At 49.0% G+C, this 15,851-nt stretch overlaps 1 protein-coding gene across 6 annotated transcripts in view; it reads left to right on the top strand.

Moving 5' to 3' along the window:
* The window catches only part of PRR5L (proline rich 5 like), a 74,761-nt gene that overhangs the window by 13,883 nt on the left and 45,027 nt on the right, over nucleotides 1–15,851 (top strand). For 3 of the 6 annotated variants that reach the window (XM_086677670.1, XM_086677664.1, XM_086677671.1), the window contains exons 2-3: nucleotides 6,641–6,933; nucleotides 8,335–8,415. In XM_086677670.1, coding sequence (XP_086533796.1) covers nucleotides 6,770–6,933; nucleotides 8,335–8,415 — 245 coding nt within the window. In that variant the 5' untranslated portion in view covers nucleotides 6,641–6,769. Of the gene's footprint in view, nucleotides 1–1,834; nucleotides 1,963–6,640; nucleotides 6,934–8,334; nucleotides 8,416–15,851 lie in introns of all 6 variants that reach the window. The other 3 variants (XM_086677665.1, XM_086677668.1, XM_086677667.1) reach the window with 2 other exon arrangements.

Genomic DNA, 15,851 nt, shown 5'->3' with positions numbered 1-15,851 from the left:
TGATACAGTGGTGGTGGTGGTGGTGATAGGAATAAACAACAGGTAGTATTTATCCAGCACTTACTGTATACCGGGACCATTTTAAGCCTTGCTTGAGTCATCTCATTCAACCCTCAGACCAAGCCTAAGTCACCTGCCCAGGTCACACCATAAGTGGTGGCACTCAGCCTGGCTCTGGCAGCTGTGCTCAGAACCTCCACTGTACCTGTGTCGTGCCCAGTAGTTCCCGGATCCCTGCCAGGCACTTCCTAAATCATCTTTCTCAACACCGCAACGCTCCAAGGTCACACTTCCTGTTCCCCTTTTTTCCGATGTAGAGACTACAGTTCAGAGTGGCCCAGGGCCACACAGTGAGTGTATTTATTTCTTGTGGCTGCAATAAGACATGACCACAACCTTGGTGGCTTAAAACAACAAAAATTTATTCTGTTGTAATTTTGGATGTCAGAAGGCCAGAATCAAGGTGTCACGGGGCCATACTGCCTCCAGAGGCACGATGGGAGAATCTACTTCTTTCTTCTAGCTGCTTCTCGTGGCTGCTGGCATTCCTTGGCTTGCAACAGCATCCCTCCAGGCTCTGCCTCTGTCTTCACATCACCTCCTCCTGTGGATCTGTGTCTCCTCTTCTGTCCCTAGTCTCCTTCTGCATCCATCTTATAAGGAGACATGTGATTATATTTATGGCCCCCCTGGATAATCCAGGATGAGCGCCATATCTCAAGATCTTTCACTTAATTACATCATTTGCCACCTAACATAATATCTACAGGTTCTGGGGACTAGGAAGTGAGTATACCTTTGGGACACCAGTGTTTCTGCCTCTCACAGTCAGTGAGCAGCAGAATGAATATTGGTGCCAGGGCTTGCCTGATTCCCAAGCCACCCATCCTTCGGAGCCACAGGCAAGAGACCTCTCAAGTCCCTTTCTGCAGTGCTATTTTTGGCTGCCGTGGCATTGGGTGTAAGAGGCAGGGTCCCTGAGACTGGCAGATATGCTCATTCTTTGCAGTAATAAAAAACTGGAGGCTACCAAAATACCCATCCATAGGGGACTGGTTAAATCAAATATGGTGTCCCCTAAATGGAATCAAGAAACCATTATAAAGTATGAAATAGATCAATCCATGGTGCTGTGGGAAGGTAGCCATGATGTGTTAAAAGGAAAGAACAAATTACCCCTTTTTTTTTTTAAATTTTTTTTCAACGTTTTTTATTTATTTTGGGGACAGAGAGAGACAGAGCATGAACGGGGGAGGGGCAGAGAGAGAGGGAGACACAGAATCGGAAACAGGCTCCAGGCTCTGAGCCATCAGCCCAGAGCCTGACGCGGGGCTCGAACTCACGGACCGCGAGATCGTGACCTGGCTGAAGCCGGACGCTTAACCGACTGCGTCACCCAGGCGCCCCCAAATTACCCCTTTTAATTGAAATATCGTGTGTACACATCTATATGGCCTTAAAAATTACATTAAAACAAAATAAAATTAAAGTTTACTTCCTCAGCCACACTAGTCACATTTTAAGTGCTCAATAGCCACGTGGCTGCCACAAGTAGCCACCGCGTTGGACAGCACAGATATAGAACATTTCTGTCATCTTAGAAAGTTCTGGGCAGAGAGCTTCTCCACATTCAGTGGCCAGAGCGAGAAGCTTTTCTCACTTTGCATGTTACAGGTATACGTGCATGTGTACCTTTGTCGTGATAAATAAGTAGGTGTGCTATTATGAGAAAAATAGGAACACATGGGGTTTCCAAGGAAACATTCTTTCTTAAGCAGGTGGTAGTGTATTATTGTTTACGATACATGCAATTGATTTTTTCTTTTTTAATTAGGCTTCTTGCCCAGCGGGCAGCCCCACACGGGGCTTGAACTCATGACCCTGAGATCAAGACCTGAGCTGAGATCACCTGAGATCCTCAACTAACTGAGCCACCCAGGTGCCCCTAAGATACATGTGTTTGTATGTGTCTATGAACTCTTTTTTACATATGTTACTTAATGAAAATATTTTAAAATGTATAGGGAAAAAAGAAGAATTTCCTGGCAGGGCAGGCTTGCGGTTGGGAGACTTTGGGTGGGATCTGGTTCCCTGACCACATAGCCTTCCAGCCATGGCCATATCACGTATCCTTAGAGTTCCGGACCTATGGAATCCCTACTCAACCTGCCTTGTAGGGTTAGGTTAAGATTTACAAGTATGGGGCTGTGTGGAAACACTCTGAGACTGAGGGATGTCCACACAGAGGTGAAGGGTCAGTAAATAAGTGAGTTACCCAAGGCCTGAGGAGGCAAGGCCTCAGTACTCTGTGACCACAATGGCAGCTTGGAGGCCTCGCATCCTCCCGAGCGGAGTATTTTCCAGATGTTGCTGAGGTCGCCAGAAGCAGGGGGGACGTGTTCTTGTATTTCAACTGCTGTCATTGCTTGGAGATTTAGAAATAACAAAGTATTTAATTTATTTCACAAGCACTTACCTAGCACTTGCTATTTGCCGTGCACCGTCCTATCTAAGTGCTTTACAAATAGGTACTCACACATTTTTTATCCTCACACATTTTTTATCCTCACACGTTTTATCCTCACACATCCCTGAGGCAGTCACTGGCTGTGACAGTACCTGGCACCACGACAGGCAGGCAGTTGATTCCTTATTCGTTCCCGTCCTTCCTTGGTCTGTATCTTAAGCAGTGAGCTTAGGCCTGGGGATAGAGACGAGTAAGCGCTGGGCCCTCTCTTTGAGGAGTTTGCAGAATGGCCCAGGTGGGGCCTGGGGAACTTTCTAGATCGGGAGTCAGGGAACCTGAGTTCTGGCCAGTGCTGGCTCTCCGACCTCAGAGACACTGGCCAAGCTCCTCTGGGCTTCACTTTTGTCGTCTGTAAACGGGGGCCCCGCCTGTCTTGTCATTTTCTGACTTGTCCTATTTGGGTCAGGACATGCCTGTGCCTGAGGGGCCAGCGTGATAGCCGGTGGATCCAGGGCGCACTGGCTTTGACCTTGAGGCCGCTCCTGTCATCCCACCAGCATTGCTGGCAGCCCCTCTTGGCAGGGCCCTGGGGGGGCCTCGTGGCTCTGTCCGGAAGCAGGAATGGTGGAAACAAAGGCGACTTCCGATGGTCTTCAGCCAGTCAGGGTCTGAGGGTGGCAGATGGTATGGGTGAGAAATGAGTCAGAGGCACCTACCTGCTTGTCGTGTGTGACTCTACACCCAGGGACAAGGTCATGGGAGCCGCGCTCGTTGTTCTTTTGCTGAAAATTATCCTCATTTAAAAGGGGACGCAGGCCAGTGGGGCTGCCCGTCTGTGTGCCTTGCTGGATACGCAGCCCGGCTTGCAGTGGGGAGCCTGGGGGCTGCTGGCTGAGCGGCAGAGGGGGATGGGAGCCGGCCCCATGGTCCTCAGTGTCGCACAGCCTCCTGGAGAAGTGGCTGTTGCAGCGGGAAGCCGGGAAGTAAACACCTGGATGATCCATTCAGCTCACCTTTCCACTTCCCTGCACGAGTGCCTCTGAGTGGGAGGCGGCTCCTTCACCTCGAGTCTAAGGTCCTCGTAAATGGAGTTAATATCCTGTAATTACGCAGATGTATTGCACTTAGCAGGCCCATTTAAAGAAGGGCAGCAAAATGGGTCCTCTTTTAATAGTATGACCTTTACCAGGCAAGTTAAATCCCAAAGCCATCCGGGGTAAGGATTCTGAAGGGGCCCCATGGTTTTATTTCTTCTTTGCCTCATTCACTGATTTGCATAGATCTTTCCAAATTCTAGTGGCTCTTGCGTAGCCATTGAGACTCTCTGAAATGGAGCAGGCCTGTTTTGACTTCTGTGGTACTTACCGATAAATTTGTCACTGTTGGTTCACCCTAAGAAGCAGGTGGAGGGGCAGATCACTCGAAAAGGAAATGGTACATGAGCCTGCTTTCGTTTAAAAAATTTTTTTCCAAGAGGTAGTCCACGCCATTCCTTTTTTGGCTCTTGGTCTTGCCAGTTCATTGCCAGCGTGCCCGCTGTCTGCAGACAGCATCTGGCACCTCCCATGCTTTCTTGATGGATCACCTGGGTGCCCGTCCCCAAGCCTCAGTCCTCTGCTGACGGGAGCAGCGTGTTTAACTGGGGGCAGCCCCTTGGTTCCTGCTTCTTCAGATGCTGTAGCTGGGATTGCAGAATGTACTCCCCTCTCCGCCTGGAGACTGACATGTATGGCTGGGATCCGTCTTTTTCTTCCAGCACTGGTTCGTGGGAAACAGCAGCATTAGCTGGTGGGAGAGGTGGCCTTGAGAATACGTCCGGGCTCAACCCTAACCCCTCGAGAAAAAAGTGACTCTAACCTTGGTGCCATTTCCTCTGTCCTTTACTCCGACCGGCTCCCAAACTCATTTTAACTCAGTGATTTAGACTTTAGGTTCACTGGAGAATCAGAGACTGAAATGAAAGGAACAGAGGCTCTGAGGAAAGCAAGCTTTGGGCTCCAGCAGAAACAGGACCACGCTCGAGGGTCTTGGGTCTGCCATTCTGCTGGGCACACATCACACCATCTCATGTCGTCTCTCATCGGTCCTGTGCAGTTGGCACTGCTAACAGCTGTGGACTCTTGGACTCAGTGTGCCCAGGTCACACAGCTGGGGAGGGGCCCCGTTAAGACCCGAACCCGGGTTCACTCCAAAGCCATCGCCATTAGCCACAAAGTCATTAAGTCCTAGGAACTGCTCAGGGGACAGTATCCTTGAACCTAGTTCTGCAAGGTAGGGTAGATTTAGATAAGCATAGGGGAAGGAAAAGGAAGGGAATTCCGGGGAAGGGAAGCAGTAAATATAGTCAGAAGGTGGGGAGAGGGAGGAAGCATAGGCTGGAACCATGCCTACCGGTTTGTAAGCTCCACAGGGCAGCCACCACGTTGTCCAGAGCCACCATTATATCCCGGATACGTAAGTGAGTGGCTGTTGCATAGGGTGTGGTCAATAAATATTGATTGCTTAAAAATCGAACTGCCCTACAATCCAGCAGTTGCACTACCAGGTAATTACACAAGAAATACAAAAACACTAAGTCAAAGGGATACATGCACCCGCATGTTGATAGCCGCATTATTCACAATAGCCAAACTATGGAAACACCCCAAGTGTCCGTCGACTGATGAATGGATAAAGCAGATATGGTGTATACATATATACAATGAACTATTATTCAGCCATAAAAAGGACAAGATCTTGCCATTTGCAATGACATGGATGGAGCTAGAGAGTATCATGCTAAGTGAAGTAAGTCAGAGAAGGACAAATACCGTATGACTTCACCTATATGGAATTTAAGAAAACAAACGAGCAAAGGAAAAAAAAGAGGGAAGCAAATCAAGAAACAGACCCTTCACTACAGAGAACAAACTGATGGTTACCAGACGGGAGGTGGGTGAAGTAGGTGTTGGGGATTAAGAGTGCACTTACTGGGGTGCCTGTGTGGCTCAGTCAGTGGATCGTCCTATTCTTGATTTCCACTCAGGTCATGATGTGAGTTCGAGCCCCACATCGGGCTCCATGCTGATGGTACAGAGCCTGCTTGGAATTCTCTCTCTGCCCCTCCCCCCTCCAAGATAAACAAATTTAAAAAAAAAAGTATACACTTCCCATGATGAGTACCGGGTGTTGTATGGAAATATTAAATCACTGTGTTGTACACCTGAATCCAATACAATGCTATAAGTTAATTAACTAGAATTAAAAGTTATTAAAAAATAAAATCAGGAAAGAAAATAAATATTGATTGTGTGTGTGAATACACAGATAGCTGTTTTCTCAATAGACCTTGAGCCTCTTGAGGGCAGGGATCACGTCTTAGAAATCTTTGGATGCTTTACAGCTCCCAGTGGTTAATAAATAATGAACACTCAGTAAATATGCTCTTACAGAATGAATGAATGAATGGCAGGTAAGGGATGGTGAGATGTGCCTGAGTGAGGAGGCATTGATACTTTGGAAAATACTGAGCAATACACATGGGCTGGCATGCCAAGGGCATATCATGGAAGGTCTTTAGTGCCAAGAGAAGGAGTTTTTGTGTTCTCCTTGAGGCACTTTTTTTTTTTTTATGCTTATTTATTTTTGAGAGAGACAGAGACAGAGTGTGAGTGGGGCAGGCGCAGAGAGAAAGGGAGACAGAATCCGGAGCAGGCTCCAGGCTCTGGGCAAGCTGTCAGCACAGAGCCTGACGCGGGGCTCAGACTCACAAACCACAAGATCATGACCTGAGCCAAAGTCGGATGCTCAACCGACTGAGCCACCCAGGCGCCCCCAGGCATTTTTGAAAAAGCCGTCTCTTTAATGCGCAATGTTGCAGGGTCTACAGAAACCCAGCCAGTGCCCGTGCTTTGGCATTTGTAGGCATTTAGAACCACATTCAAGCACAACTTAGAAATCACTTTTCTGTAGGATTGACTCAACCTGTTCCCATTGTTGCTGCCTTCCCACTTTGGGGTAACCAGACGGAGCCCCGTATAAATGCATGAGTGGGAGCGTGTAGGGTATAGATGTTATTTCAGGACACTGGAGTTGTTTTTAACATAGCGCGGCCGGAAAATCCCAGCCAACCTCGTCTAAGAAATGTTCTGCCCGACGCGGGAGTTTTCAATAAAAGCTTCCCTCTCTTTTCAGGTGTGGGCTAAGTTTGTGGTTTTAAGAAAGCCTGAGGGCCGGAAGGCAGCCCCGGAAGAAGCCCCTGCCCGTGCGTGGGCTGTTGGAACCTTGTGGTGCAGAGGAGAAGCCATCCCCTCCTCCGGACTTATGACCCGTGGCTTCGCGCCCAGTGTGCCCACTGCGTTCCACGAGATGGGCTCCTTCCGCAGGCCCCGGCCACGCTTCATGAGCTCCCCGGTGCTCAGCGATCTGCCCCGCTTCCAAGCCACGCGGCAGGCCCTGCAGCTGAGCTCCAGCTCGGCCTGGAACAGGTAACCGGGGGCCGGTAGTCCTGGGGTGGAGGGCCAGGGGACTGGCTTAGCGTCTGCTCCTCCTGAGAGCCCTGCTTCAGAAGGTCGGCATTATGTATACAGGCACGTTTTCCTGCGGAGACCGTATCCGCTGGCCTTCCTTGTTTGGGTGGAGATGAGGTGGGCCACTGGGGGCCTCCGGGCTACCAGAGTCTGTTAGCCAGCCCGGGACAGTTGGGTTGGAATTTACAGTGACAGTTCATGCTCTTTAGTCACGCCCAAGACTGTTCGAGTACCCAGGGCTGGGGCCACATAAGTCACCTATAACCTGTTTGGGAAGATAAGACGTGTATCTGTGAAAAGCTAAGTGAGGGGTATAAACCAAGGACTAGCCGTACCTGTGAGCCACAGGTGGATGGGAAAGGAGACACTGCGCTTTTATGGGTGTCTGGCTGACTTTTTGTACACCAAGCATCGAGTAGCGACTGAATCAGCACCGTGTCTTGTGTTCCTGTGGGCTACTACTTTTCAAATCTAGCAGTTACTCTTTGGATGAATTAAACGCATCACTATATTAAAGCATTCATTTCTCAGTGAATGCACACCTCTTCTGACGGGGAAGAAGAGGGGGCTGTGAAACGTTCTGCTATGGATGGATCCATGTTCTTTAAAAAAGGCTTTGGATCCTTGATAAAGACAAGATTGTAATCTGCTCCTTGCTGAAATACCGGGCTGGAGCCTCAGGGCACCTAGAGTTAAGACTTAACTGTGGCTCCTCGAGGGACTAACCCCCTCAGGAGGGGGAATGGAAGGGGCAAGAGAGGCTGGCCTCGGTGAAACTCTTCCAAAGAAAAACTGTTTAAAGGCAAGGAATTAGCATTTCATATCAGCCCCAGGCATGGAGGCTGCCTTGTGAGGACAAGGACCTTCTAGGTGAAGGAACCCAGTTGGCTCCTGCTTGTAGCAAGCGCCATTTTGTTTTTTTTTTTTTAATTTTTTTTTTAACGTTTTATTTATTTTTGAGACAGAGAGAGACAGAGCATGAACCAGGGAGGGTCAGAGAGAGGGAGGCAAGCGCCATTTTGGATTCCTCCAGGCGCAGATCCTGAGAGCAGATCCCACCACCTGCCCTCGATCAGTGCTGTTTGCCATCAGGGCCACCAGCGAGGCAAGCGAGGAGGACCTGCTGGCTTTTGAGAGAGTGGAGGGAGAGGAGCTGCTTTTGGATCCTTTTGGCCTCGGTCTTTGTTTCTCTCCAAGGACCCTGGGAAGGAAATGATGGTTTCCAGGGATGGACAGTGGGCCATTTTTGTGCCATGTGCTTCCTGGCCCTTACACCTGCCTCTAGCTCAGAGCTGCTTGTTGAGTTTGCCCCAGGCAGGCAGATCCTCTAACCAGGGGTCATTTCTGTTTACCCTGTAGTGTGCAGACTGCCGTGATCAACGTCTTCAAAGGGGGTGGCTTGCAAAGCAACGAACTCTATGCACTGAACGAAAACATCAGGTACGTGGATGGCCAGGTCACGGACTATTCTCCCCTGGTGGGATTGAGCTGGGGCAGGGGGACTGTCCCCCACGGGGAGCCCTATCTTAAGGTTTTTGTCTGCTTGGTTCTTGTTGCTTCTGTTGACTTTGATGTGGCTCATGTGGCTATTAAGTTCTGAGACCCTTACCTGTCTAGACTTCTGATCCATAGATGGTTCATCCATTTATTCATGTATATAACATCTGTAAGGGGGGCAGAGGGTTGATACACAGGCAGATATCACATACTGTGTAAAGATGTATTGTGCCCTCCTTAACCATTTGGTGCCATTGTAGGTAAGATGGCCTCGTGGTTGGAACCAGACTGCTTGCGATTTTGTCACTCTTAACACTTCTGTTAAGACCTGGCCAAGTGACTTACCCACTTGGTATAAAGTGGTTTATACCCCTCACTTAGCTTTTCACAGATAGAGGTCTGTGACTTAACACTTCTGGCCAAGTGACTTACCAACTTCTTTGTGTGCCTCAGTTTCCTCTTACATGAAACAGGGATGAGAAACGTGCCTCCTTCCATAGGATTCTTTTTTTTTTTTAATGTTTTTATTTATTTTTGAGACAGAGAGAGACAGAGCATAAGCAGGGGAGGGGCAGAAAGAGAGGGAGACACAGAATCCGAAGCAGGCTCCAGGCTCCGAGCTGTCAGCACAGAGCCTGACGCGGGGCTTGAACTCACAGACTGTGAGATCATGACCTGAGCCGAAGTCGGATGCTTAATCGACTGAGCCACCCAGGTGCCCCCATAGGATTCTTAATGAAGGTTTGAATCAAGTTATTCTATAAATGACCTGTTAGAACAGGGTTGGAGCACACTGAGAACTGATAGCTCTTATTACTGTCCATGTTGTCGCTGTCATTACTGTTACGTCTTGGAGATACAGCCCTCAACAGGACGTGGTCCTTGAGGGGTTTATTGCCTTCCAGGATCTTCCCAGTAGAATAGTGTCAGCTTTTCATAAATGTATTCACTCGTTCAACAAATATTTGAGTGCCTCCTTATTGGCCAGGCACTGGAGAGACAACTTGGAGCAGAGATAGATGTGGACCCCACTCTTCTGGCATTTATATCCAGTCAGGGAGATGATCATTAGTCAACTAATCATACAAGTAAGATGTTAAAGAGCCGCTTTGACAGCTCCTGTGATGCAGCTGATGTGATGAAAGCATGTTAGCGTGACTTGCTCTTGCCAAGGAGTGGCGATGTCCTGCCGATGCTGTCTTCTGGAGGATCAGTGGGAATTAACTAGGTGAAGAGGGTTCCGGCTGGTGGGAACTGCAGGTGCAAAGGCCCTGTGGTGGCAGTGAGCAAGAAGCCAAAAGAAGGCCAACGTGCATAGAATACCAGAGGCTGGGGGGTGGGTGGTTGGGTTTGTGTCGTGGTGAAATGAGGGCAGAGAGGCAGGCAGGGCCCAGAGCACTAGGACCTCCTGGGGACAGGAGGTTGCACATCAGCTGTTTAATGCCCTCGTGTTCTTTCCTCGCTGGTGTGTTAAGTGCAGAACATCAAGGCTAAAGCCCCAACCCTGGAGGGAGCAGAACAATAAACAAGGCCATTATCTGAGTCCTGTTTACATTTAGTTAAGTCTTATTTTAAGGGTCAGTGAGGTGTTTTAAGAGCTCATTAAAACCTTTAGGGCTCCGAAATAAACCAGGGTGTGTTGAATTTCTACCCAGGAGCTTGAATTCCACCTAATAATTACACAAATAGGGAAGAGACAATAGAGCTTGTCTAGCCCAAGGCCTCCTTTTACAGAGGAGGAAACTGAGGCCCCACAAACTTGAGTGACAGGGGCAAAGCTAGGTCAGCCAACCTCTGGGCTGTAAGAAATCTATTTTACTCCAAGAACTAAGATCCTGGCCTCTCTGTGAGGGTTCTTGAGCTCACAGTGGAAGTAAAAATAAATAAAACAGTGACTCAGGAATGTGCTAATTGTTCCGCACTTTGGAAGACTGATCCTGAAATTGTACTTAAACTCTTTGTTTGTGGGCAGCTAGGAAAAGTACCGGCCACACCGATTCCACCAGCCCTTTCAGCCCAGGGGCTGCTAACTCAGAAGCCTTCAGGTGCCAAGTGGGTGTTCTGAATGGGTGAGGTTGCCTGGGTGCACGGAGGTGAGAGGTCACCTTCTGATGAGAGGGGATTGCCCTGGCAGAACGCAGGGCCGGTGGCATGTCAACCTATCTGTCAAACAGAATTTGAGATTTTTTTTTTTTGCATGAAACTTCCTGGCTTTTAAATGTTGATTAAATAACCCAAAGTTGGGGCACCTGGGTGGCGCAGTCGGTTGAGCGTCCGACTTCAGCCAGGTCACGATCTCGCGGTCTGTGAGTTCGAGCCCCGCGTCAGGCTCTGGGCTGATGGCTTGGAGCCTGGAGCCTGTTTCCGATTCTGTGTCTCCCTCTCTCTCTGCCCCTCCCCCGTTCATGCCCTGTCTCTCTCTGTCCCAAAAATAAATAAACGTTGAAAAAAAAAAAAATTAAAAAAAAAAAAATTAAATAACCCAAAGCTCCCCCAAACATTAGTTCAGGACAAACAAAACACATCTGTGGGCTGAATGTGACCAATAGGCTACCTATTGGCAAGATGAACCACAGCGTGCATCAGGTCATTGCTGATGGGGGCTGTTCTAGCACAAAGGCCGCGTGAGGGATGGACGTTCCAGGAAAAGCTCTGGGCACCTTTCACATACATCGGCCCATTCAACTGTCCCCACAACCCTGTGAGGCAACCATTGTTCTCATAGTTTATCCATAAAATTGTGGATAAGAAAAATCAAATGACTCGTCCAAGGTCACCCAGCTGTGTAAGGGGTGGAGTCAGGATCTGAACTCCTGGCTGACTCAGGCACCTGTATTAGTTTGCTCAGGCTGCCATAACAAATACCGCAGACTGGGGGTTTAATAATAGACATTTATTTCTCACTATTCTGGAAGCTGGGAAGTCTCAGGTCAAGATGCCAGCAGGTTCGGCCCCTGGTGAGAGTCCAGTTCCTGGCCGCCGGCTCACCGCGTCCTTACAGGCCTCTCCTTCCTATTTAGCAGCCTCTCTGTGTTTCTTCTTATAAGGCCGCTAATCCCATCTTGAGGACCCCACGCTCATGACCGCATCGGAACCTGATGACCTCCCAGAGGCCCCATCTCCACATATCATCACTGGGAGGGTAGGGCTTTAGGTTCTTTGTACCATATTGTAGAGTCCGAGAGGTTTTAGGCTGGAAGGAAGGTTAACCTGGCGGTCTTGGTGTTTCCTTCTGCATTCCTTTCGCGAGGCCCCTGGGACCCCATCTTTCATCATGCGCTCTGAGAGGCATAACACCCTCCCCCAAACTCCCTTCCAGTGTTGGGTCTAGTTCCCTATGTTTGGGGCAGTTTTCAGGCTGGTGAGAAGTACATGTAGTTGGGGTTTGACACTGATTGTCCAGATATGACCTGAGTCCAGAATAAGTCAAAACTGTCAAAAACCAGAGTTTCAGTTGCCGCTATTGTGGACCTTCTATTCTCTAGGCTTCTCTAGGATAGTGATTAAAATAGAGATGGGTTTTCACATCACACTCAGAGTTATATGACTGAGAATGTGAAACACATCCTGGGCATATGTGTGACCTGGTCCCAAGTTGAGTAAAGTGAGCTGGCCTGGCACGTGTGCCCACATCTGCAAGTGCCTGCACAAAAATACATGCCACCGTCCCTTAGTTCAGCAATTAAAATGCCAAAATGGGCATGCCACTCGCTGGTTACATTCAGGTAGACATTTGGGCTTTGATTTTCCTTTTCTTTGCTCTTTTCGAAGACCTGTTCACAGAATAGGTCCATACACTCAACAGGGTTGAGGCATGACCGGTGGGGAGGGTGTATGTGAGGGTGCGGGAACAGGACAGTAGGCACATAGAGAAGAGAATGTGGAAGGAGGGGAGACTAGTGATTCTCAAGCCCACTTTGCAATCAGTTGTGAGAGGTCTTTGTCCCAGAAGATCTGTGTGGGTCCGATAGAATTTGTGAACATGTTAAGAGAGTAGCGTCCCGATTCAGAGAGACTGGGGGTCAAGACTTAGACTAGCTGTGTGACGTTGGGCAAGTTACTTCATTTTTCTTGGTCTCTGTTTTTCCTTTTATAACATGAGGATAATAATAGCGTCAACCTGATGGTGGTTTGGGGAGACTGAGATAATGCTACACACACCATTAGTCCAGGATCCAGTACATAAGAAACGTTAACCATGATTGGGGTGCCTGAGTGGTTCAGTCGATAAAGCATCTGACTTCGGCTCAGGTCATTCATGATCCTCATGGTCTGTGAGTTCAAGCCCCACATCTGGGTCTGTGCTGACAGCTCAGAACCTGGAGCCTGCTTCGGATTTTGTATCTCCCTCCCTTTCTGCCCCTCCCCTGTTCACGCTCTGTCTGTCTCTGTCTCTCAAAAATAAACATTGAAAAAAAAATGTTTTTTAATGTTAACCATTATTATTCCTACTGTTGTGAGATTTTAGTAATAATGAAGTGATGAATGATGGGTGACAGCAGAGGGGCAGTGTGATGACTCATTGCATGAATGGAATTGTGTAGAGATTTCTCTAGCAATTTGGATGCGGGGAGCTCACTTTGAATGAGAGCGGTCCGGGACAGGCCCCTCCAAGAATGTGCTGGACTTGAAATTTGGGTGAGCCGGAGTTCCAACCAGGAGCCAGCTGTTTCTCCTTTCCTCAGAGACAAGAGTGAGAGGAAATGACTCCATTCTCCATTCTACTCAAGCCAAATGGTAATCAACTTTGATGGACTGTCCAAGTCCAGAGTCAAAGCTGAAATCAGCTTCCTCAGGCCACCCTGGCCAGCCCTGGCCTTCTTTCTAATGGCGGAGTTAGTATGTGCCCAGGAAATGTGAATTCATTTACACATTAGCCGATGCAAGGGATGACCAGGAAGATAGAGGCTTTATGTAACTAGGTTTTATAATGCAGTCAGTACAAACAATTGGTCTTTCAGTTATCGAGAATGAATTCCAGTTTAAATTTTGGCAGGTAGACTTTGGGGTAGTTACGGGGAAGAACTTTGGTAAGGATGGGCAAGTTCTAAAACACATTATTAGATCAAGAATAAGATGTGGAGACCTTTTAAGAGCAAATTGATCAGGAATGTCCACACCTCAATAAAGCAGCAATTTCCCAAATACGTCCAGGCATATGGTCATTCAGTATGAAGACTGTAAGTCAGAGTTGCCTTAAAGCAGGCCTTGCATATTGTTACATCCCTAGAGGCAAGAAAATGACTGTTTAGTATAGACCTATTCTAGTGAGATCGCTGGTCATCACCGTCCACAATTCCGCCTGCCCTCAAATTCCATCTGCCCTGACTGGGGCTGGCCCTGAGTGTCCTGTTGGTTTCAGTTTTCCGTGGGGCATTGATGTGGTTTTCTGTTTGTTTGCCTTTAAAGTTTACTTATTTATTTTGAGAGAGAGCAAGCGTGAGTGAGGAGGGGCAGAGAGAGAGGGTGAGAAAGAATCCCAAGCAGGCTCCACAGTGTCCGTATAGAGCCTGACTCGGGGCTCGAGCTCATGCACCATGAGATCATGCCCTGAGCCCAAATCAAGACCGACTGAGCCACCCAGGTGCCCCCGTGTGGTTTTTAATACCCTCCCAGCTTCAATCCTGATGTGGCTGCATTTTGGCAGTGGGGACGCGTCTGGGTCTGAGGCTTGGGTTCCCTGGGTTTTCCCAGGAACCAGACTGTCCAAACCTCTCTGACACAGGAGCACCCTCCTTCCTTTTCAGCCAACTGTTCTACGGATTGTGTGTGACTACGAAGAGTTAGAGAAGTATGAGAAACCTATGATTTACATTTGCTGGTTCTTACGAGAACCTGTACAAGTAGATTCTTGAAAGTGCTTTCAGTTTTTGATTGGTGGGGGGGTGTGTGTGGAGGGAGAGGCCACTGGTGCTTTTATTCATGTAGTCAGTGGATATTGGTGGATGCTGTACCGGATACTGGGCCAGGTTTGGAGGAAGCTATTGAAGTAGGTGGTTCTAGCTCTTGGGAAGCTTCCTGCAGAGTGAGTGGGGAGCCCTGCGTAGGTCGTGACCCTACTGTGTCTTCAGTGGGGTGTTAGCGGAATCCAGAGTGCCGGGGGAGGGCACAGGATAGGCATGTAATTATTTGGGGGAAGGTGACACCTCAGTTGAAATCTGAAGGATGAGCAGGCAAGGGTGAGGTGGAAAGGGCAACTGAGGCCATGACCTCCTTGCCGTACTTCTGTCTCCATGGCCTCCCACCCTCTGCTTCTCCCCCCAGGAGGATTTTTTTTTCTCTCTCTCTGCAGAAATGAATGCTCAGAGACAAGGGTTCCGGAAACCAGAGATGAGTTATCTGCAGCTGGCCTGAGGCAGGAAACTCACATTTTCCTTCTGTCTCCAACCACACTGCTTCTGTTCTTGTTGGGAGGGAGGCTGCATGGAGGAAACCCCAGAGATTTTCAAGGAAAGAGGAGGTTCCAAGAACCGTGCTTGATCTTTGATGGCTCTGAGTCGACACGCCCTCCTTCTGAGTCATTTGGCTGCCCAAGTCCCCCCAAAGGGAACGCACCTCAGGTTTTCCCATCTCTGTGAGGGAGCCTGGTGACTGTGGCAGGACCCTCAACCCCGGGGAAGAGCTGGGAAGAGCTGGAAAAGGAGGAGACTTTGGCCGCAGCCCACAGGCTGGCAGAGTTTGAGGCGAGACTCCCTGAGGTGATGATAATAGCAGACATTTACGTAGTGTTTAGTACGTGCCAGGCTTGCTTCTGAGTGCTTTCACTGTGTCAGTTCTTCTAAAACTCGCCACACCTCTATGAGACGGGTACTGTATCCCTGTCTTGCGGATGAGGAAATAGAGGCACAGAGAAATGGGACGACTTGCCCAGAGTTGTACCGCTGGGATTTGAACCCGAGCCTCCCGTGTTCTTAAACTCCTAGTAAGTAGGCTGCAGGAGGCACACAGAGATGGCCTTGCCCAGATTTAGGCCTGACGTCCCAGGGCACAGAATCGTTACCACATCAGAGGGAAGCAGGGCGCTGTCTTCTGAGGGCCCTACTTTGGGAGGGCTTGAGGTGGAGTCTCTTTTCAGCCCAGGTGGCCCTGCCTGAGTGTGTGTTGTTTTTCTCTCTGCTCCGGTTGGTAAACACATTTGATTTTGGGGGAGGGAAGGTTAGCCAAAGGGAAGTGACAAATGGGAAGCCTCTGGGGCTGGCCCCGTGTGGTGGTTGGTCTGCACAGTGTTTAGAAATGTGGATATCTCCCCTAAAAATCCAGGCCTCTCTGGAAAGTTCACGTCGGGCAGCGCTGGATGTGCAGTCTGGCCTGGAACTGATCAGCTCCCCTCCAGGAACCAAGGCCTGGCTGCTGGCTTTAGAGAAGCCCACTACAGCCCC

This window comes from Puma concolor, chromosome D1, assembly GCF_028749965.1.
Source record: "Puma concolor isolate L17-30 chromosome D1, mPumCon1.1.hap2, whole genome shotgun sequence".
Lineage (NCBI taxonomy): Eukaryota > Metazoa > Chordata > Mammalia > Carnivora > Felidae > Puma > Puma concolor.
This window is presented reverse-complemented; position numbering and strand designations above follow the sequence as displayed.